Here is a 24,076-nt window from a genome sequence, read left to right as displayed (position 1 = left end):
TTAAGAGGGGGCACACCAGTCTATTATATACTGAACAGAGGCGGCTGGTATGAAATTCTCGGATCTGTTACAAGACCTGACAGGCCAGAAAGAGAAATAATTACTTCATTCCACGTAACACTCACTTCATTCCCGATGCTTTCTCCCTCACGGACTAAACACGAAAACGGATCATTCCATATCACGATTTGCATGACCTTTTGGTGATGGTCGCCCATTGCTGGGTTGCACCCCCTTTTGTATTCTGTATATTCTCATCAGATCATGAAAGCGCTCTATTCCTTGTCTTGATACTTTCTAAGCCCTATAATGGTTTTTAGTGTTTTTTTTTTTTTCCCCTGAGGACCAAAAACAAATTATAATAAAATAAAACTTTAAGAGGGTTACTATTTACTTAATTTAGGGGATTTATGATATAAATATATATACACCTAGCAAAACCTATATTTGCAGTTTTTTTTCTTGTCTTCTAAATAATAAAAGAAAAGGTTGCTGATTGTTTGTTTATCACGAGGTCTGTAACATTCCTTCTCATCTTTTTATACCAGCGGCCCACCAGGAGAAATGTCAGGGGGCAGCATCTCTTTCTATCATTCCTGCACCTCCTACAACTCCGTACAGAACAATAAAAGTAATATTTTTAAGATATGTCTGCTTACTGTGTTTTTTTTGTAATACTTTTGCCGTGTAGATACATGAATAAGTAAAATTCTTAGAACTTTAAATGGAAGATTTGGAACACCTTTATTTTTGGGAAATCTACATGTCCATCACAACCTGCTCTGCCAACAATGTTGCCACCACACCAAATGGGTGTTGCATACTACAGAATATCCACCCGGAGAATTATGGGCAGAGATTCCGGTGCAGCACCCTCCCATTTTCTTTATTGGGATTCTGTAACACTGCACACTGCTGGATTTTTCACCACAGAAATTTAGTTTCTGGTTCCTACAGAAAGTATGCACAGTAGAAACTCTTGTCACCGGGGACATGTGTGTCCACACTAACTCTTTACGGCTGTGCCTGCTATACGAGGACGTCCTCCCGGAATTTCTCCAGTTGGATATTCCATAGTTTGCACTTAAAGGGAATGTGTCATCTGAGAACTTCCTGTTCTTTAACCCCTTAAGGATGCAGAGAGCAAATGTACACCTTGCGCTCGCTCCTGTTCTATGAAGCACACTTCATACCGGGTTGGTCCCAGCTGATATCAGCAGCTGGGACCCATGGCTAATGCTGGACAACGCCGATCGGCAGATGTTCGTTGTTAATTCTGAAAGGAGTACTGTAGCCATAGAACACCCCCCCCCCCCCCATTTACAGAATAGGGGATAAGTGTCTGATCACGGGGGGTCTGACCTCTGGGAACCCAGCAATTTCCCAAACTAGGACCCAGAATTGCTGCGAATCTGCACATTTAATGCTTGTGGTCAAGCTCTCTGAGGTCAAAAAAAGCCCCCTCCATTCAGCTCCATGGGAGAGGTGGGGAGGCACGAACGCTGCATCTCCGCCTCTCCCATAGAGATACATGGAAGGGCGTGTCGGCCGTGGCGTCATGCTGCGGCAAACAGCCCTCCAGCATGGGGAGAGCCGGGGTCCCAGTGGACCCCCGTGTTCTATGGCTGCAGTAGTCTTTTAAGACCATTGCAGCATCTAAAAGTCCCAAAATCAGCTTAGGGTAACTGATCGGGATCACTGCAGCAAGATTGTGGGGTACTGATCTTTGGGTCCCGATCAGCTTAAAGGACTGAGGCCTCTAGCCTTCCTCTGCGCTGATATCACTGATTAATGCTTTGCTATTGTTTAGTGTATGCAATGTAAAGATTGCGTGTCATGTGTTTGAGGGTCTAAATAGTGTAAATGTAAGTAAGCTTCTTTCCTAATAAATTTGAAGCATGAAAATTATGGTTTAAACCGCAGGGTTAATGGTGTAAATTTTTGGTCACTTCATATTCCAGAAAAAAATTTGATCAAAAAGTCGCATTAAAAAATCGTAACGATAACTACAGATCACAGAGCAAAAAATGACCCTCCTGCATCCCCGTATATGGGAAAAATAACACTTCTAGGGGTCAGCGGAGGACTATTTTTAGCATACTAAATTTGCCCCACAACTTTTTTTTTTTTTTTTTTTTTTTTTTTTTTACCTTTTTTATTTTTTTGTTTTACAGTAGGTTTTGTAATAAAATGTGTAATGTCATTATAAAGTAGTTCAATAGTAGATTTGGTCTGGCACTTCAGCCCTATAGGGTTAATTGCACTTCAGGAGGGCTTCGCCTTCCACATATAGGTGGTATATAGGTGGTGCTCTATTGTAAAGGTGTAGATATCATTGAGGCATAGAATAGAGCAGTATTTCCCAACCAGTGTGCCTCCAGCTGTTGTGAAACTACAACTCCCAGCATGCCCGGACAGCCTTTGGCTGTCCGGGCATGCTGGGAATTGTAGTTTCACAACAGCTGGAGGCACACTGGTTGGGAAACACTGGAATAGAGAATAATTCGTAACAACGGCAACTCACCAACACCAGCAATTCAGTCTTTATTCATCCATTTATAATGTGCAGACATAGACACTGAGGCGGAGAGCTGCAAAGGTGTTAGCAGGAGTGAGGAGTCAGCACTTAGATACAGCTGTTTCCTACGACAACATGTACTTCATCAGGCGTCTGACATCAGAGGAACCAGGTAAGGTTAAATCCCCTTCGCCTCCTTAATTAGGCTGCACCTGTCTGTGTATTTCACGTACACAATTAAACATAACACTCAAACACAAAATAGTAAATACAAAATTACAAAAATGAACTCGGGTCATCTCTGTCGTTAAGGCCCATGGGACCGAGAGCATAGTTTTAAAATCCACTTTGCTTCGCATTGCAGGAGCAGGTTATTACTGTGAGCGACATGTTAACTATTTCAAGTCCTGCAAACTTCAAAACTGTACCATCATTATGGATTTCTTTCATATGTGCTATTAGTTTTGGGGCTCCATGTCCTGTTTTGAGAGAATATAAATGCTCCCGAATTCTAATCTGTAATTGCCTGACTTTCTTACCAATGTAAAACAGTCCGCAAGGACAGAATAATGCATATACAACAGGAGTACTCCGGCATGTAACAAGTCTGTTCTGAACACGGTGTATCCACCCAGTTTCACAACTCTTTTGGCTATGTTCAGACTGCAGTAATTGCATGTGCCACACAGATAGTTACCCTTTGGAGCGATATCTGTTAACCAATTACTGTTCTTTCTTTTTAGTTGTTGTAACTTGCTTTAATTTGTCTCCTATCGTGGTGTTATTTCTATGTTATTAAAGATTTTCTACATGTAATTTCTTGTAGTTCTTGATCTGCTTCTAACATGTACCAATTTCTTCTTAATGCATTTGCTATGGTTTTATTCATGTTACTATTGCCGAATGCAAATGAGAATCTTTCTCTATCGGCTCCATTGGGGGACACAGGCCGTGGGTGTATCTTGCGGTCTCTAGGAGGTGTGACACTATGGTAATAAAAAGTCAGCTCCTCCCAGCAGGATATACCCGCCTTCAGGTTCTGAGCTAGTCAGTTTAAGCTTAGTGTCTGAAGGAGGTGGACTGGTCTGGGTTGCCCAGACCAGGTCTTCTGTTTTTTTATTTTCCTAGTATAGGGTCGTGTTAGTTTTTATTTATATATTTTTTTTATTCCCTTTTCTTTGTTTTCAGGTGGGGACTCAGTAACTGCGGTTCACTGTTTCCCCATTGCGAGTAAGGGGTCACAGACATTGTGTATATGCGCGGTTAACCCCCCCCCACGGTCAGCACCTGGGTGGTACCTCATGGGTCTGGGTCCTCCTATGTCTCTGCTCTCCTCGTTCGCGCTTACCAGCCAGGTGTTATGGTCCATAAGCTGACTGAAGGCTTCATTAGGTAAGTTCTTCTGAGCTTCCCTTTACGGGTGGCCGTCTTTTTGGCAAACACCTTATTAAGATTATCTCCGAGGCAACGGGTGGTAAGAGTTCCTTGTTACCTCAAAATAAGGCTCGCCCTTCTTCCCAAAGGAAGTATTTTTCCTTTCGGTCCTTCGGTATTTTTCCTTTCTTTTCCACCCCAATTTACAGTCGCTGCATTTGACGGCGTGGCGGTTGAGACTGCGGTTTTGAGGGCCCGCGGGTTCTCCTCACAAGTCATACACACCATGCTAAAGGCTCGTAAGCCCTCCACCGCAATAATTTACCACCGTACTTGGCGGTTTTATTTTAGTTGGTGTGAAGCTCAGGACTTCTCCCCGGTGACCTTCTCAGTTCCCCGTCTTCTCTCCTTTTTACAGGGGCTGGAACTGGGATTGTCTCTCAGTTCCCTTAAAGGTCAGGTTTCGTACCTTACTGTTCTTTTCCAGCGGCCCCTGGCTTCTAATTCTCTTGTCCGGACTTTCCTGCAAGGAGTGGTGCATGCTGTTCCTCCTTATCGGTCTCCTTCTCCCCCTTGGGACTTAAATTTGTGCCCTCCAGGGTGCACCGTTTGAACCCCTTAGAGAGGTGTCTCTCCGCCTCCTTTCTCGGAAAGTGGCGTTTCTTGTGGCTATCACCTCCATCCGGAGGGTGTCTGAATTGGCAGCTCTTTCCTGCTGTTCTCAGTTTCTGGTGATCCATCAGGGCAAGGTAGTTTTCTGGCCAGATCCTTCCTTTTTGCCTAAGGTGGTCTCAGCCTTTCATCTCAATGAGGACATTGTCCTCCCGTCCTTTTGTCCTACTCCCTCTCATCCTAGGGAGCACTTACTACACAAGCTGGACTACGTCCGGGCTGTTTGGGCTTATCTCTCCATCACTTCTTCGTTTCGTCAGTGTGATTCCTTTTTTGTCCTTACGGAAGGTCGTCGCAAGGGACAACCTGCTTCCAAGGCCACCATTTCTAGGTGGATTAGGTCCGCCTTTTCGGAAGCCTATCGCTGCAAGGGGAAGATTCCTCCTTTTCAGGGTTGTGGCTCATTCTACCCGTTCTGTTGGGGCCTCCTGGGCGCTCCAGAATAGAGCCTCGGCCTCGCAGATTTGCAAGGCGGCTACCTGGCTGTCTTTGCACACTTTCTCGAGGTTCTACCGAGTTCATACTTTCGCATCGGCTGATGCTAGTCTAGGGTGTAAAGTGTTGCAGGCGGCAGTGGATCGGCCGTCTGCCTGATTACTTATCTGCCCACCCAAGGCATGGCTTTGGAACGTCCCACGGTCTGTGTCCCCCAATGGAGCCGATAGAGAAAAGGAGCTTTTTTAACACTTACCGTAAAATCTCTTTCTTGAAGGATCCATTGGGGGACACAGCTCCTGCCCTTTGTATGGGTTTGTTTCCCGTTGGTTCTCTGTCCGAGGGTGTGTTCAGTTATGTTTTTCCTTCTGCTTCTCGGACAGTTTTTGGGTTTTCCTTGACCTATTGGTCTCCTCCTATTGCTCTAGAACTTAAACTGACAAGCTCAGAGCCTGAAGGCGGGTATATCCTGCTGGGAGGAGCTGACTTTTTTTTTTTTTTTATTACCATAGTGTCACACCTCCTAGAGACGGCAAGATACACCCACTGTCTGTGTCCCACAATGGATCCTTCGAGAGAGATTTTATGGTATGTGTTAAAAAATCTCCTTGTTTTCGTTTCTACTTTAGTCTACTTTTATATTCTAGTAATTTTATTTCTAGGAATACTTTCTGCTTTTTTGAAATCTTAATAAATAACATTTTCTGGATATTCTCTTTCCTTGAGTCTATTTTTAAGTTCTGTCGCTTGTTCTCTATGGCCCAGATTTATCAAACTTTGTGAAGGAAAAACCTGGAGTGATTTTTCCCATAGCAGCCAATCACAGCTCAGCTTTCACTTTACCACAGCTCGTTAGCTGAGCTGTGATTGGTTGCTGGGGGGAAATCTCTCCAGTTTTCCCTCACAAAGTTTGATAAATCTGGGCCTATATGTTTGACTGCTATTTATTATTTTTAATCTTAAAAATTGTGAATATGGAATACTTTTTTTGATGTGGAAAGGGTGTGAACTAGCATAATGTAATAAATTTTTTGCTGTACCTTTTACGGTACCCTCTTGTTTTAAGTTGGCTCTGTTCTATGTATATTGTTGCGTCTAAAAAGTCTAATTGCGTATTGCCCCAGACACTAGTAAATAACATTTTCTGTGTTTTTCATTCAGATGTTTTACAAAATTAAAAAATAGATCTTCCTCTCCTTCCAACACTATTAGGATATCATCTACGAAACATAGGATAAGTTTAATATTTTTGATGAATGGATTCTTTTCAGAATTTTTTTTTATTTGCATTCAAACATGGCGAGAAATAAATTTGCATAAGTACAGTAGACTGGGGTCCCCATAGAAGTCCCATTCGTCAGGCTGTACCATCTCTCACAATGTTTGAACGCATTATTTGTGAGGATAAAGGACAAGTGCATCACATGTGAAATTTACGAAACTTGAGTATTTGTCAGTACACCCGCTATCTTGCGCAGTGCATTTTTCGGTAAAATGATACTAACTATATATATATATATATATATATATATATATATATATATATATATATATATATATATATATATATATATATATATATATATATATATATATATATATATATATATATATATATATATATATATATATATATATATATATATATATATATATATATATATATATATATATATATATATATATATATATATATATATATATATATATATATATATATTTTTTTTTTTTTAATATTTTACTTCTGGTAAAAATCATAACTACATGCACGAAGATTAATAAGTTTCAAAATGTAATCTTCTGACCCCAATAACTTTTTCCCCGCAAATGGGGCTATATGAGGGCTCATTTTTTGCGCTTTGATCTAAAGTTTTTATCAGTACCATTTTTGTTTTTGATGGTATAATATAGTTTTTTAAGTTCTGACATTTACACACATGATACGACATATGTTTATATATATATTTTTATTTACATAGTTTATTTTTATTTTTTAAATGGGAAAGGGGGGGGGGGGTGATTCAAACTTTTATTAGGGGTACTTCAGTGGAAAACTTTTTTTTATTTTTTTCATCAACTGGTGCCAGAAAGTTAAACTGATTTGTAAATGACTTCTATAAAAAAAAAAAAAAAACAATCTTAATCCTTTCAGTACTTACTACATAGTTCATACATTCATCAAGTTCAGCCTATATCCCTAATGAGTCCCTACTAAGTTGATTCAGAGGAAGGCAAAAAACCCTCATACTAGAGGTAAAAATTCCTTCCCAACTCCAAATATGGCATCAGAATAAATCCCTGGATCAATGTGTTCTGTCCATATCGATATTGTTGTTCTCCAAAAATGCATCCAGACCCCTTTTTAAAGTCTTTTACAGAGTTCACCATGACCACCTCCTCTGGCAGAGAATTCCACAGTCTCACTGCTCTTACTGTAAAGAACCCCCATCTGTGCTGGTGTAGAAACCTTCTTTCCTCTAGACGTAGAGGATGCCCCCTTGTTATAGAAACAGTCCTGGGCATAAATAGATCATGGGAGAGATCTCTGTACTGCCCCCTGATATATTTATACATAGTTATTAGGTCGCCCCTAAGCCTTCTTTTTTCTAAACTAAATAACCCTAATTCTGATAATCTTTCTGGGTACTGTAGTCCTCCCATTCCCTGTATTACCCTGGTTGCCCGTCTTTAAACCCTCTCCAGCTCCACTATATCTTTCTTGTACACTGGTGCCCAGTACTGTACACAGTATTCTATGTGTGGTCTGACTAGTGATTTGTACAGCGTTAGAATTATTTCCTTGTCGTGGGCATCTATGCCTCTATTGATGCACCCCATGATTTTATTTGCCTTGGCAGCAGCTGCCTGACACTGGTCACTACAGCTAAATTTACTAAGACTCCTAAGTCCTTTTCCCAAGTGTTCTCCCATTTAAAGGGGTACTCCGGTGAAATTTTTTTTCTTTTAAATCAACTGGTGCCAGAAAGTTAAAGATTTGTAAATTACTTCTATTAAAAAATCTTAATCCTTCCTGTACTTATTAGCTGCTGAATACTACAGAGGAAATTCTTTTCTTTTTGGAATTCTCTCTGATGACATCACGAGCACAGTGCTCTTTGCTGACGTCATTATAATAACTCTTTATTGTTGTCCTTAGTGGGATTTGAACCCAAGGCCACAGCACTGCAAAGCAGCAGTGATAACCACTGAGCCACCATGCTGCTCTTAGCATACATCTCCTATGCACCGTTGCTAAAATGGACAGATGTCACCAGAGAGCACTGTGCTCGTGATGTGATCAGTGTTCCAAAAAGAGAGGAATTTTCTCTGTAGCATTCAGCAGCTAATAAGTACTGGAAGGATTAAGATTTTTTTTAATAGAAGTAATTTACAAATATGTTTAACTTTCTGGCACCAGTTGATTTAAAAGAAAAAAAGTTTTCACCCGAGTACCCCTTTAATACATAATCCCAGCCCGGATTTTTTCTCCCCATGTGCATTACCTTTAGAGATGAGCGACTTAGAAAATACCCATGAGAGGGGAGTCATGCGACTTCTGGCCGGAAATCTGGCAGGTGATTTAAACCGGAGAGGTGCCCAGCCAGTTCCAGGACCTCACCAGACCTTGGGAGAAGGAATTTGTTGCAGTCTTAGGACCAATATGTGGTAGCCGAGCCGGTACCTTATGGTGGGGTGAAGGGACTCTGTCCCACATGGTTTATTCTATTTTTCTAATGGTAACTCTATTTACTATTTTAGGCTAAGGAAGACCCTAAAAAAGCTAAGTAAGGGTGCTTTCACACGTCGGAATTCAAGAGGAATTCGAGCAGAAAAAATTACGTCTGAAAAATCGAAATTTCATTTTGCGCGGAATTGCACGCGGAAAGGGGGAAAAAGGAAGGGGAGGGTTTGTGGGAGGGCCAAATCGGCCATTTTATGATTGTCCTAGTCAGAAATTAGAGCTGCAAGTGTTATATAAGCCCCAAAATGTCCCGGAAAAAAAAATCTAAAAACAAATTACAAGTTGACGTGGCTGACGAGTAAAAAAAAAGGGTGGAGTGTGGGGTGGAGAATGGGTGTCATCCTTTTTTCATGGGCTGTCTCTTCTACATTTTTCCGCGCAAGAAGATCTCGGGCGTAAATTTTTTTTTCCATTGACTTCAATTTAATTCTGCTAATGGATTCCGCTTGAATAATGAACATGCTCTTTCCTCAAGCGGAACGGAATTCAGCGTCAGAATTCCGCTAGCGGAATTTACGCTGTGTGAACAGGACAGCGGAAATTACATTGAAGTCAATGGCAGAGGAGATGGCAATTCTTTTGGAGCGGATAATTCAAGAGGAATTACTCGAGTAAATTCCTCTTGAATTCCGACGTATGAACGGGCCCTAAGAGCAAGGAATCTGTGCTATGTAGAAGAAAGCTGGATTCTGCGTATATGAGCTCGCATTGTGAATCTGGTGTAAAGAAGATTGTGGAGGATGTGTCTCCCGCCTTTACTAAAAGCATGCAAGAAGTAGTCAGAGATGAGATTAGGACATGTATGTCGACTTGGTCATCTCTACAGCCAGGTGCTAGTAGTAAAGTTGCTTCCGATCACCTGCTCTTACTTGTTACTATGGATATGAGAGAATGTTTTGAGATAGGAGAGTTGGAGGAGGATTCCAAAGTGTTGGGTGAATGTCATAGTGGAGCTCTGTTTTCTACCGAGAATGTTGATGGGTTGGTCAGAGCGACAATGAAGCTAGAGGACAAAGATGAACCAATGTCTGTGCAGAACCGTGTCTTACACCCAAAAAGAGAATTGCTTTTCCAGTTCATGAATCCTGATCTTCTATCATAAAGTATGAATGGCAAAAAACAGATAAAAAGTTTGCGGTTGTGCCATGAGCTATAAAGAGAAAATATCCTTTTCAAGAAGAGTATTCTGCAAATTGGGACAGATCTCCTAAAATTGATCCGCCTGTAGCTAAGATGGCTAAGAAAACAGCTCTACCTTTTTGAAGATGCTGGTTCTCTAAAGGAACCTATGGATAGAAGGGCGGATGGCTTCCTGAAAAGAACCATGGAGGCAGCTGCTGGTTCCTTTAGACCGCTGATTGCCGTCACATCAGTAGCCAGATCTGAGGGTCTGGATTGATCAGCTGGGGGATCAGATCAGAGATGGTACCCCAAGAGAGCAGCTGCTGCAATCAATTTCTACTTTGGTGGCAACGGCAGACTTTATTTCTGACGCATCCGCTGATACTTTAAAGCTGTCTGCTAGAGCCTCTGCCTGTTCCAGTTCTGCCAGGAGAACCATATGGCTAAAAGAGTGGAATGGGGGGGACCTCACCTCCAAATCAAAGTTATGTGCCATACCTTGTGAAGGTTCTTTTCTCTTTGGTAAAGAATTGGATCAGGTTTTAAAAAAGACCTCTGATAGAAAAAAAAAATTCCCCTCTGTTCCTTCCTTTCCATTCCAGAACAAGAAGCCCTTTCGGAGGAGGGGGGACTTCTGTAGAGGTTCCTTTAGAAACAAAGATTGGAAAGGTCAGAAAAGAGGCAAGGGGGTTCATCTTCACTATCCCTGAGAATGCCAAAAAGCCTGGTCAGCAATGACTGGAGGTCCCTAGTGGGAGGCAGGTTGTCCCAATTTCTTCCCCAATGGTAAAAGATTTCTGCAAGCCGCTGGGTGTTATCTACAATAAAGCATGGTTTTAAAATTATCTTTCTCTGTCGGCTCCATTGGGGGACACAGACAGTGGGGGACACAGACCGTGGGTATATGCTGCTGTCTCTAATAAAAAAAAAAGTTGGCTCCTCCCAGCAGGATATACCCGCCTTCAAGCCCTGAGGTAATCAGTTTAAGCTTAGTGTCTGAAGGAGGTGGACATGGTCTGGATTCCTCCAGACCAGGTCTTCTGATTTTTTGTTTTCCTAGTATAGGGATGTGTTTAGTTTTTTATTCCTTTTTCTTTTCTGTTTTCAGGTGGGGACTCAGGGACTCCGGTTCCCTGTTTCCCCATTGCGAGTAAGGGGGCACAGACATTGCGTATATGCGCTGTTCACCCCCCGTCGCCAACGGTCAGTGCCTGGGTTGGTACCTCATCGGTCCGGGTCCCCCTATTTCCCTGCTCGCCTCGCTCGCGCATAGCAGCCAGGCGTGATGCAGGTAACTAAAGCTGATTGAAGACTCCATTAGGTAAGTTCTTCTGACCGAGGTAAGTACTTTCCTCCCTTTTCTCCTTAGGTACGGACTTGCAACCTCTGGAGACCCCCTGTTTTTGGCCCACCTTTCAGGTTATGGGGCTGGCTTATACAGGGGCTGGACTTTTATTCTGGGGAGCAGTGATATTTCAGGGGGCATGTGGAGCAGTGGCATTTCATGGGGAATGTAATTTATTGGGCATTTCACTGTATGTGTGTGTGTTCTTGCGACTGTCCGCAGCGCCTTATATGCGGCTGTCAGCCGCGGCGCTGGTAAGAGCCGGGCGCTCTCAGCGCCGGCTTACTCTCACCGACAGCGCCTTATATGCGGCCGACAGCCGCGGCGCTGGTTCGGGCCGGACACTTTCAGCGCCGGCTCATTTTCACTTCTCCTGCAGCACCTTATATGCGGCTGACAGCCGCGGCGCTGGTACGGGTCCGGCACTCTCAGCGCCGGATTACTTTCATTTTCTCCGGCAGTCTCTGCCGGCGTACAGGCCGCCCGCTCTGTCCCCCGAGCGCATATGCGGCTGACGTGCGCTCGGGACAAGGAGCGGGCGCCATTACAGCTTCTTCTCGGCAGTCCATAGTTCCGCCCACAGGGCGGTCGGAGCTCTTCAAAGACGCGATGTAGCCTCCAATCAGCGCCGTGGGCGAGAATTTTAGTTAGGTGTGGCCAATTATTTAGTGCCTCTGCTTCAGGCACGCCCCTCTCTCCCTATTGGCTGGCACTCTAGCTGCACGGAGCCGAGTTCTCCTCACTGCAGCTGCCTTGGGTCACAGACTAGGGTGAGAAAGTCCCTGTCCTTTTTTTTCTCATTATGTCAGGACCCAGAGCTGTTCCTCCCTCTAAACAGAATCCTGGAAAGTCAGTGACTTATTTTGCCTGTAAGCACTGTAATACCAAGATGCCCTGGCTCTGATGAGCCCACTTGCCCTGCCTGCACCACTGCTCTCCCAGACCCCCTGGTACCCCCTGATGCCCTTTCGGTTCCGGTTGATTCAGCCGGGAAGTGGTGTCCGCCTTGTGGGGGTCTTTCTTGCACAGGGCCTCCTCGTCTCCACATACTTCACGCTCTCACGAGCGTACTAAGGGTGCCTCGTCTGACTCTTCCACGTCTATCTGAAGACTCAATGGGCGTTCCCCTCGTGGGTCCCGCCCCCCCTGTCATCTGGGCACAAACGTCGCTCCTCCGGAGGACGTTCTCGGAGTCTCTGCTCTGTCACGCCAGAGCCGCGTACCCGGTCAGGGTCGCCCCCCTCTGGGACTGCCTCTACTCGTTCACATTCTCCTGGTGAACTGGCGGACGAGGCTTCCAAGCTGGCATCTGACTCAGAGGACCGCTCGGATTCAGTTGAAATGGTGAACTCATTGGTGACAGCCATAAGAGCCACCTTTCACTTAGAGGACCAGGATCTTCCGATGTCACTCCAGGAGTATCCTTTCATTGTGCTAAGCCAGCACCTCAAAGGTTCAGCTCTCACGCTGACTTTTACGACATTCTGGAATCTGCATGGAAACATCCAGACAAGAGGTTCCCAGGAATCAAGACAATTCAAGAACATTATCCATTTGACAAGGACTTTGTCACTAAGGTGGTTTCCCCTTCCTCTGTGGATCAACCAATCTCCCGGATCTCTAAGGCGACTACACTGCCACTGGCAGATGCCGCTGCCTTCAAGGATTCCACGGACAAGAAGGTAGAATCCTTAGCGAAGTTTGCCTCTGAAGCAGCTGGCTCTTCTCCTCTTCCCATCTTCACCTCGACATGGGCAAGGCCCTGTAGGAGTGGTGCCAAAACTCCATCAGGATATCTTAGCGGGATCCCCCAAGAAGATCTATCTGTCCTGGCTCTCCAATGCTCTAAATCTGGGGACTTCTGTGCGCAGCTTCCATGCAGTCAGCCCGTTGTTCTGCCTTTGCTGTGGGTCACCTAGCGGCTCTCCGCCGCTCTATGTGGCTTAAAGCTTGGAATGCGGATGCCGTTTCCAAAAGGTCTCTCACTGTGCTTCCTTTTCGGGTGGCAGTCCTTTTGGCAAGCGCCTTGATGTGATTATCTCTGAGGCAAGCACCTTGATGTGATTATCTCTTCCTTTCAGTCCTTTCGGACCTTTGGCTCCAGCAAAGGGTCCGGGCAGGCGCCTTTGCGGGGCAAGAAGGCTCCCTCGTTCCGGGCGCACCCTTCTTGGAAGTCGGACTCCAACCGGTCCAGCCGTTTTGCGCCCAAATCAGGCAACTGCAAACCCACTTCTGCATGAAGGGAGACCCCCACCCGTGGCTTTTTCTCAGGTGGGAGGTCGTCTCTTACTTTTTCGAGACATCTGGACCTTGGGTCAGGGACATCGTGTCCAACGGTTACCGAATCGAATTTGCCTCCCTTCCGGGGGATCGCTTTTTTCGATCCCGGGCCCCCCGGTCGCCTTTTCTGGCAAAGCAATTTTGAGAGGCTCTCCAGTCTCTGCTTCTCCAGGGAGTTATCGTTCCTGTTCCTCCAGGGGAATGGTTCTGGGGTTTCTATTCCAATCTTTTTGTGGTTCCCAAGAAGGACGGTTCTGTGCGACCAATCCTAGACCTCAAGCGTCTCAACCGTCATCTTCTCATCCGTCACTTCCGAATGGAATCTCTCCGTTCGATGGTGGCGTCCCTGGAACAAGGAGTTTCTTTCATCGGTGGACATCCATGTGCCAATATTTCCAGGCCATCATCGGTACCTCCGCTTTGCGGTTCCGGAGGGGCATTTTCAATTCGTAGCCCTCCCCTTCGGTCTTTACCAAGATCCTTGCGCCAGTGATGGGCCTGTTACGGTCGAGGGGAGTCTCGGACGGAGAATGTGGACGTCACTCTCCACACTCAGGATCGCTTCGGGTGGATGGTCAACCTGGACAAGTCAGTAGTCTGTCCTACCCAGTCTATAACCTTCTTGGGACTTCGCTTCGACACGACCTCTGCCCGAATGTACCTCCCGCCGGACAAACGTCTGTTGCTTCTGTCGGGGTCCGCTCCCTTCAGACCCAGGTCAGTCCCCATCCGCTCTTGTATGAAAGTCCTGGGCCGGATGGTGGCAACTATGGAGGCCGTACCCTTTGCCCAGTTTCATTACCGCCCCCTTCAACTGGCGATTCTCTCTCGATGGGACAGGTCTCCTCTGTCCCTCGTCAGATTGTTCTCCCTCGCAGGGTCCGTCAGTCTCTGCTCTGGTGGCTCCGCTCCCACCTTCTTTTCCAAGAGCAGTCATTTCTTCCCCTTCACTGGCAGGTAGTTACAACGGATGCCAGCCTGTCGGGCTGGGGCGGCGTGTTCAGGGATTGGAAGGTTCAGGGACTCTGGTCTCCCCGAGAGACCCTTCTTCCGAAAAACATATTGGAATTACGGGCGATTCTTCTTTGTCTTCTTCATTGGGAGTCCCGGCTACAGTCCTGTCCTGTCCGCGTCCAGTCGGACAACACCACGGCCGTGGCATACATAAATCGACAAGGCGGCACTCGCAGCTCGGCAGCCATGGCAAAGGTGACAAAGATTCTCATCTGGGCGGAAAGCAAGTCCGGAACCCACAGGCTCTGGCCGTGGGCACCCTAGTGATACCTTGGGCGGGGTTTGCCGTACCCTATCTGTTCCCTCCCCTTCCGCTCCTTCCCAGGGTTCTGAGGAAGCTCAAAGCAGAGGGCGTCCCAGCCATTCTGGTAGCTCCAGATTGGCCTCGAAGGTCGCGGTACGCCGACGTAGTCAGGCTCCTGGACAACGCTCCACTGCGCCTTTCGCTCTGTCCAGACCTGCTCTCTCAGGGTCCTCTTTGCCACCCCTTTTTACAGTTGCTGCATTTGACAGCGTGGCGGTTGAGACCGCGGTTTTGAGGGCCCGCGGGTTCTCTTCCCAAGTCATTCATACCATGCTCAGGGCTCGTAAGCCCTCCTCCGCAAGAATTTGCCGCCGTACTTGGCGGTCTTATTTTCGTTGGTGTGAAGCTCAGGATTTATCTCCTGTAACCTTCTCGGTTCCCTGTCTTCTCTCCTTTTTGCAGTCTGGTTTGGAACTGGTGTTGTCTCTCAGTTCCCTTAAAGGTCAGGTTTCGGCCCTTGCTATTCTTTTCCAGCGGCCCCTGGCTTCTATTCTCATTTCCGGACCTTCCTTCAAGGAGTGGCGCATGCTGTTCCTCTTTATCTGTCACCCTCTCCCCCTTGGGACTTGAGTCTGGTTCTGAGCGCCCTCCAGGGCGAATCCTTTGAGCCCCTTAGAGAGGTGTCTCTCTGCCTCCTTTCTTGGAAAGCGGCGTTTCTTGTTACTATCACTTCCACCCGGAGGGTGTCTGAATTGGCAGCTCTCTCCTGCCATTCTCCGTTTCGGGTGATCCACCAGGACAAGGTTGTTTTCCGGACAGATCCTTCCTTTTTGCCTAAGGTGGTTATCGGCTTTCATCTCAATGAGGACATTGTCCTCCCTTCTTTTTGCCCTGCTCCTTCTCATCCTAAGGAGCGCTTACTACACAAGCTGGATGTAGTTCGGGCTGTTCGGTCTTATCTTTCCATCACTACTTCATTTCGTCAGTGTGATTCCTTTTTCGTCCTTATGGAAGCTCGTCATAAGGGACAGTCTGCTTCCAAGGCCACCATTTCTCGGTGGATTCGGTCCGCCATTTCGGAAGCCTATCACTGTAAGGGGAAGATTCCTTCTTTCAGGGTTGTGGCTCATTCTACCTTTCTGTTGGGGCATCCTGGGCTCTCCAGAATAGAGCCTCGGCCTCGCAGATTGCAAGGCAGCTACCTGGTCATCTTTGCACATTTTCTCGAGGTTCTACTGAGTTCATACCTTCGCATCGGCTGATTCTAGTCTGGGTTGTAAAGTGTTGCAGGTGGCAGTGGAACGGCCGTCTGCTTGACTGCTTATCTGCCCACCCAAGGGACGGCTTTGGTACGTCCCACGGTCTGTGTCCCCCAATGGAGCCGATAGAGAAAAGGAGATTTTTGTTTACCGTAAAATCTTTCTCGAAGGATCCATTGGGGGACACAGCTCCCACCCTTTTTTGGGGGTTTCCTTTGGTTCTCTGTCCAAGGGTGTGTTCAGTTATGTTTTTCTCTTCTGGTTCTCGGACAGTTGGGGTTTTCTTTGACCTGTTGATCCTCTCCTATTGCTCTGGAACTTAAACTGATTTCCTCAGGGCCTGAAGGCGGGTATATCCTGCTGGGAGGAGCCGACTTTTTTTATTACCATAGTGCCACACCTCCTAGAGACAGCAACATACACCCACCGTCTGTGTCCCCCAATGGATCCTTCGAGAAAGAGATTTTATGGTAAGTAAACAAAAATCTCCTTTTTCATGTCTCCCAACCTCCAGGTTTATTCAGACAGATCTTCGAGCATTTCCAGAGAAGCAGGCTGCCCTGGAGAAGGGAGCTTTGACTCAGGTTCCGGAATCGGAGCGGGGAAGTGGATACTATTCGACCCTCTTCTTGGTAAGGAAGCCAAATGTCTCCTTCCGCACAATAATAAATCGGAAGCTGCTGAATCATTTCCTGAAATACGAAAAATTCCGTATGGAAAAGATTGTCAGCTATTCTGAACCTGAATCGGGACAGTTTCGTGGTCACCCTGGATCTGAGGGACGCATACTATCATGTCCCAATTTTCCAGGGTCACCAAAAGTATCTCAGGATAGCAGTTTTCCTAGGGAAATCCTTGGTGAACCTTCAATTTCGGGCTCTTCCCTTTGGTCTGTCCCAAGCTCCCCGGGTCTTCACCAAGCTCATGGCGGAGGAGATGGCCCATGTCAGAGAACAAGGCATTGTCATAGTACCGTACCTGGACAATTTTCTCTTGGTGTCAGATTCCAGGGAGCACCTTATTCAGCAGGTCCACAGAGTGCAAGAAATCTTACTGAAGCTAGGCCTAGAAGTAAACCTAGAGAAATCCCAGCTAGTTCCTTCCAAAGTATGTTCCTTCCTGGGGATTGTCGTGCATTTTCAATATTATTGGGATTTTATATAATCTAGATATCATTTTATTTGGTGTAAGATATTTCTCTGAAGCTCTGAAACTAGAATTTTCCTGTTTTCGGTTAGGCCTAGTGATTCACCTTCCTGCTATCTGTTGAAGGATAGACAGACTTACCATCTTTGCAAATAACTTTGCAAATAACTTTGCAAATAAGTTTTAAAGAACAATGTAAGTCCAGTCAAGAGGTCTAGTATCCCAACATGAGAGCTTACAAATAAGCCCCTATTGTGTAAAGTGCTCTCCGGTGTGTATTTTAACAGGTTATGTTTGCCCTAACACAATACAGTTTTAGGTTTGCAAAAACCAATCAGTCAAGAAGTTTCAAAGTGTATTTCCCCTATAATCTCAGGGAAATATATGAACATAGAAATAAAAGGTGAATCAGAGGTCTATTTTATACTATAATCAATGTATTATTATGTGTAGCTATGCAGTCGTCTCTATACAATTGATATATAGTTGTGGTACTGGTGTATACAGCTAGGTAGTTAAATGCCAATGAAATTTCAGATATGATATGGGCCATGCAGAGAGACCTCACCTGTGGATACATTTCTATTTAAGATTTTATAATTATCTTTTTTCAGTCATCCATTGGAGATGACTGAGAGATGAATATATAAATGTTGTCTTATCTCACTGGACAGGAAAATAAATAATTATATGATATTTATATGATAAATGTCCCAATTGTAGAATAGGTAGCCAGTTGGAGAAGAGTCCATTTCTTGTCCTATACTGCCCTCTATGGGTGACCTAAGCATAACTAGGTCCCTATCTACATAAGCCCACCCACCAAGTGACATCATATTATGGGTGGATAGGTGAGATAAGAAATGGGTTAAAAACTTGTGTCCAGGTGAGGAAGAGAGACAACAAGAACAACACCACCACCACCACCACACAGGATATACTACTTACCTACAGGACTGCCTAGCACACCAGTACCTTGGAGGCCGAAAACAGAGATATCTGGTTATGTATAGGTTCTATTATCTGAAATATTGATAATTAACTGGTTTGATATTTATTCGCGCCCTGCTGTATTGCGGTGGTGTAGTCTTAGTGGTGCTAAGTCATCATTTAGTACTATTTGGTAAAAATGCATATTACCAAATATTGTATCTAAAATTGACTCAGAGGTTATACACTCTGCCTTGAATCCATATTCTAGGAAATTAATATAAAGCCAGGTAACTTGGGATCCTATACTACCAGATAACTGAAATTGGTTGCAATCTGTGCAGAGCTTAACATTGTGTATATAATATTGCTATTGTTTTGGCTATAATTGATTGAAGAGATTATATATAATTACTTACCGTATCCAGGGTGACTCTGCTGCCCTCTAGTGTTGTTTAGTTGATAAGGTACTTGGTGTTTAGTATAGAGCCATCTTGTGGCCAAATCTCAATATTGCATGCTTATATATAATTATATTGTTTTGTGTCAATAATTTCAACTGTTTTAATATTGTGAATATAATAAATTGTTATATTTTATCTAACCGTTAGTAGTGGGTTTTACTATTGCACAACATAAATTACCTACAAATGTACTCTTTTTGAGGTGTTTTTTTATGTCCACCTCATAGGATTAACCCTGTTAATATTTTTATTTGATCCTTCTTTTTCCGTATAAAGCGCGTTTGCTTTATACCCTGACAGGATAGGGCTTTTTTTTTTTTAACACTTGTATAGCCCCTATAGGGGACTATATCATGCAATGCCTTGATTGCATACACTGATCAATGCTATAGCATAGCATTGATCAGTGTTATCGGCGCTCCATTGCTCCAGCCTGGATCTCAGGCATGGAGCAATCAATCGCCGATCGGACACAGAGGAAGGTAGGGACCCTTTTTGTGTGTTCTCAGCTGATCGGGACACCGCAGTGATCCCAATCAGCCCGACTGAGCTACCAGGAAGCATTTTTTTAATCCATTTTTAATCCATGGCGATCTAATTTGATCGCTGCGTCTAAGGGGTTAATACCGGACATCACAGTGATCGGTGATGTCCGGTATTAGCCACGGGTCCCGGGCGGGAGCGACCCCATATGACAGCGGGTGACCCAGAGTTATATCACAGGAGCGGGTGCAGGGCGTACAGGTACTGGTTAAAGGGGTACTCCCGGTGGAAAAAAAATTTTCAAAATAAACTGGTGCCAGAAAGTTAAACAGAAAAAGAACACAATCAATTCCAGTTTAGGGAAGAAATAGAAAATGACCCACCTAAAACACCAGAACAAACCCCCATAATTAACTATGACATAACAACATTTAGACAACTGGAAAATCTCCTGAAGAAAACACTAAGACACCAATGGGAAAGTAAATCCCTCACATTCTATGTGGAACAAAATAAGACACCGAAAGGTCTCAAACTATATAAAACAATATCTAGAGACTTAGAAGATGAATCATTTACGGACACATGGGATACTTTTTTCAAAGAAAAATCAATGGAACTTGTGAAAATGATTATAGAAAGAAGAAAAATCCTTACCAAAAAAATGGAAGAAAACCTGACTGCACTAAAGGAAAAGATGGAAACATTCAAAAAAAACAAAGAATATCACCGTTATCAAACTGCAATAATAAAATCACTGAACATATTGGAACAGGAGATTATTAAGAAAAAATCTGGGAAACTAAGAGGAAACTGGGAGAAAGACCAGAGAAACCAACGGATACATGAACAAGGAAACCAACGGACATATGAACAAGGAAGACAGCAAACCTATAGATACAACCCAGCGAACAGAGGAGTACATATCCAAGATACGTATATAGAAAGAGGCCATCATAACCAATATGACAAATACCATGGAGGCTACCCTGACCATTATGACTGCTTGAAACAGTACACAGGATACAACCACCATAAAAAACACTATCCTCCCTACCCTAGACAGAACCAACTGTCACCAAACAATCGACCAATTAGAAGAGATCATCACCCTCAAAATGTTTTTTTAGGCTACAGACCACAGTACCGGCCCTATCCTCAGAAATCTTACCAAGAATCACAGAGAAACAAACATTTCATCCAGAAACCTTACAATCACCCATGGGAACAACAACTAAAGGACCAGAGACACAGAAATCAGGAAATACAAGAAGAGAGAACCTTATCAATACAGGAACCAAAACAACAAACCGACAACATCACAAAAAAGAAGGAAACATACATGCAACCTAAGAAAATACAAGAAATACTCAACCAACATTCCAAAAAATACGCAACCAACATTTCCAAAAAAAACTGCAGAAAAAGAGAGTTAGACATAGAAACAGAAACTTGGGAACAAGAAGAAACCCCAAACCAAAAACCGAACTGGATTCAGCAATCAACCTAAGTAAAATCAAATTGACATTACACCAACAAAAATTATTAGAAAAAGGTTTAAAATATGCCCCAACCAAGGAAATTAGCAAATTCGACATATATGTAGGCATTGAAAAATTCATCAGAAATCTGAGCCTCAAAAAATACTTCCTGAAAAAACCATTGGAAAGGAGAGACCCCCCCCCCCCCCCCGCAGAGCATTATGTACACACAAATTTAACGAAGAGGTCAACATTTTACCCAACACGAGGTTGGAGGTTAGATCAACGCCTTCAGACATTGTGTGGAGAAGGAGATACGCCACCTAAAACCTTTAAAGCAAAGAAACAACAACCTAACAAAAAAGGAGATTCTGGCAATAAAAGAATTGCAAGAGTACAATAACATCACCATCAGACCAGCGGACAAGGGAGGGGCCATTGTCATTTTAGACACGGAAAAGTATGTAGAAGAATGCAATAGACAATTGAAAGATTCAGACACATACGAACCTCTATCGGAAGATCCCACCACACAATACACGAAAGAATTACAATCCTTATGTGAAGTAGCGCTACATGAAATTTATTTAAACAAGACCGAATTTGATTTTATACTAGGGACAGAGAAAAGGACTCCGGTTTTTTTTATTGCCTCCCAAAGTCCATAAGCATCCAACAGACCCTCCCGGACGTCCAATTGTCTCAGGCATACAATCCATCACATCCAACCTATCAAAATATGTGGACCATTTTTTACAGCCATACGTAAAAAGAATACCATCATACCTACGGGACACCATTAAAATTTTGGAAGAACTGGAATGGCAAGAACATTGGATTATTGGAACCTTTAGATGTCAGCTCACTTTACACTTGCATAAATCATGAGCTAGGAATAGAAGCCTCACACTATTTTTTTTAACCCAAGCTGAAGAACTGTTTCCCACCCAAATAGGTTTTTTAACAGAGAGTATTAAGTATATTTTAACACACAACTATTTTTCTTTTTTAATAAACAATTTTATCGTCAAAAAGTTGGCACGGCCATGGGGACCATATTTACGCCAAGTTATGCAAACCTCTTCATGGGTTTTTGGGAAAATCATGCCATTAGTCCGATGCTTGGCGCAGATCCGGTCCTATGGCGCCGCTATATAGACAACATTTTACTAATCTGGAGAGGCTCAAGACCCCAGCTGGACGAATTTTTAGATTCTCTCAACCAACAATTTTAATCTTCTTTTTACCCCACAAATTAGTACAGAAAAGGTTGAATTTTTAGATCTTTTTATCACTATTAACAATGGTCATTTAAAATGTCAAACATACACAAAACCGACCGCCAGAAATTCATACATCCTCTTCAACAGCTGTCACCTACCTCGATGGCTCCAGGGTGTACCTCAGGGACAGTTCAGGCGCCTATAGAGAAACTGCACCAAAGAAGAAGACTTTGAAAAGGAAGCAAAATTATTAACAGAAGAATTTATGAAAAAATACCCAAAAAAACTTTTGACAGATGCATTAGACAAAATCAGGAAACAATAAAGAAAGGACTATTTTATACAAAAAAACAAGTCTACAGCTATGGAACAGAATCTAAAAATTACCCTACCTTTCAACAACCAGCATAAACAGATTGAAAATATTATAAAAAGACATTGGGAATTGCTACAACAAGACAAATCCTTAAATCCATTTTTAACAGACAAACCTAAAATGATCTACACAAAAGCACCAAACTTGGGATTACAAATAGCTCCAACCACAAAACAACCAGAGGTGGATGAAACCCAAAAAACTAAAGAAACATGGCTGAAACTCAAAGGTTTTTTCCACTGTGGAAAATGTACAAATTGTAGGCTCACTGATTTTCCCCAAAAAACTGAGAAAATAGTGTCCAAATCAAATGGTTCAGAACACAGAATAACAGAGTTCCTTACCTGTGACAGTATGTCTGTAATTTACACAATTACATGCCCATGTGGATTACAAAACGTGAGACGCACAAAATAATAAATACCAGGGGAAAAAAGCAGTCGGGTAAGAAAGCAAGATAGACTTACAACCCGATTTTCTAAGTAAATGAGGGCCATTGTCTACACATCCCCCACAGAGAAAATAATATCCTACTATACTGGAATTATCAAACAAAAGTTACACCCACACAAGACTATCAAAAATACCCATCTACATATTTATTTATGCTTCAAAATTTATTACATTTATATTTATTTTGATTATGTCTGCTCAGATCATAATACACGATTGAATACAATTCATTATATATTATCAATATTCCCAAAAACCAACAGAACATCCACGTATACACTTTTACTATACCTCCTCATATAACATACATTATTCTTATCTCACCTTTTTTTTTTTTTTTTTTTTTTTTTGTGTATCTTTACTTCCTATTCTCTTTGCCTACTATTCCCACCATTTCTATATCCATGACGGTTTTTCCAAAATTGAATCCGCCTCCCTGTTTTTTCTGTTTCCCTGTTTCCCTCCAAAATTGTACTTGGACTGTATTTAAGGCCCATCATGGCAGCAGATCATTAGACTACTGAGGATGGACCTAGAAGGTCCGAAACGCGTCTAGTCCTAGCATACCAAGTCAAGCACTGCAACAACTAATCTAACCCTGAGGCTAAGCACAGACCAAGGAAATCATCCTAGCGCGCCCGGGACCACACACGCGCCCATCACCACCAGCTCCGGTCACCACTGGCCGGTACAGCATAATTTCTTCACCTGCAGAGAGGACGGACACCGCAGAAGCTACAGGAAGCACCGGGTGAGCGGTACATAGTACCTGACATCTTCTCCCCCTTATCTGCTTACCTATATTTGCAACTGCTGGAGCCTCCTCTGTCTGTCCCACTTCGGGACCGCAGTACATCCTGCAGCTTTCCCGCTCTGCTGTATCCAGTGCGGTCGCAGCACCGCCAACAGCTATACTACTACAGGCTTGTATCCTTCTCATATCACAGCCGCAATATTGCTATATCGGATACCTTGTTTCTACGGGACGAGATTGTCCCCACGGTCGCAGTGCCGCTATATCCATAACTTTGTTTCACTTTACAATTGATTGTTTCTTTCACCTTTGCATTGGAGACACTGCATAAGTACGGTCGCAGGACCATGGATAAATTACTAACTTCTTTTCGGTCGCAGCACCGATACTGTGCATTGGCCAATTGGGTACATGGTCCAGTGGGACATACTGGCCAATATACGTGGATATTAACATCAGTTACTTGAGAAGCAGAGCTTCTGTCCAGTGCTTTAAACTATTGACTTTATGGCTATTGAATACTGACTCTAGGGTATAATTATTTGACTTGGTATTATCAGTGTAGTACTATATTTATTAATTTGTTTTTTATTGATTATTATTTTTTTTTATTGTGTATTGGAAAACATAAGAGCTAGGGCCCAGCACTTTTTTCCATATATTGTTTGTCATTTTATAACAAATAAATTGTTTAAGCATCCAAGTACAAACCATTCCACTTTTCCTTCTTTCTCTCCTTTTTTCTCTTTGTCCTCTTCACA

At 43.6% G+C, this 24,076-nt stretch overlaps 2 protein-coding genes across 6 annotated transcripts in view; both read left to right on the top strand.

Annotated features, from left to right (window-relative positions):
- The window catches only part of LOC130291453 (alpha-actinin-4), a 66,848-nt gene extending 66,203 nt beyond the window's left edge, over window positions 1-645 (top strand). For all 5 annotated transcript variants that reach the window (XM_056540177.1, XM_056540175.1, XM_056540178.1 and 2 more), the window contains one exon: window positions 1-645. This exon is cut by the window's left edge and continues 724 nt beyond it. The gene's annotated coding sequence lies outside the window, so the exon portion shown is untranslated.
- Window positions 646-1,236: 591 nt separating this feature from the next.
- On the top strand, window positions 1,237-18,063 carry LOC130291946 (uncharacterized). The gene is made up of 3 exons (XM_056541376.1): window positions 1,237-1,285; window positions 2,570-2,690; window positions 16,520-18,063. Exons 1-3 carry the CDS (start codon window positions 1,237-1,239, stop codon window positions 17,172-17,174), a joined length of 825 nt encoding a protein of 274 aa, XP_056397351.1. The 3' UTR covers window positions 17,175-18,063.
- The last annotated feature ends 6,013 nt before the right edge of the window (window positions 18,064-24,076 follow it).

This window comes from Hyla sarda, chromosome 9, assembly GCF_029499605.1.
Source record: "Hyla sarda isolate aHylSar1 chromosome 9, aHylSar1.hap1, whole genome shotgun sequence".
Taxonomy (NCBI): domain Eukaryota; kingdom Metazoa; phylum Chordata; class Amphibia; order Anura; family Hylidae; genus Hyla; species Hyla sarda.
The sequence above is the reverse complement of the archived record's forward strand: the minus strand, read 5'-3'. Positions and strand labels throughout refer to the sequence as shown.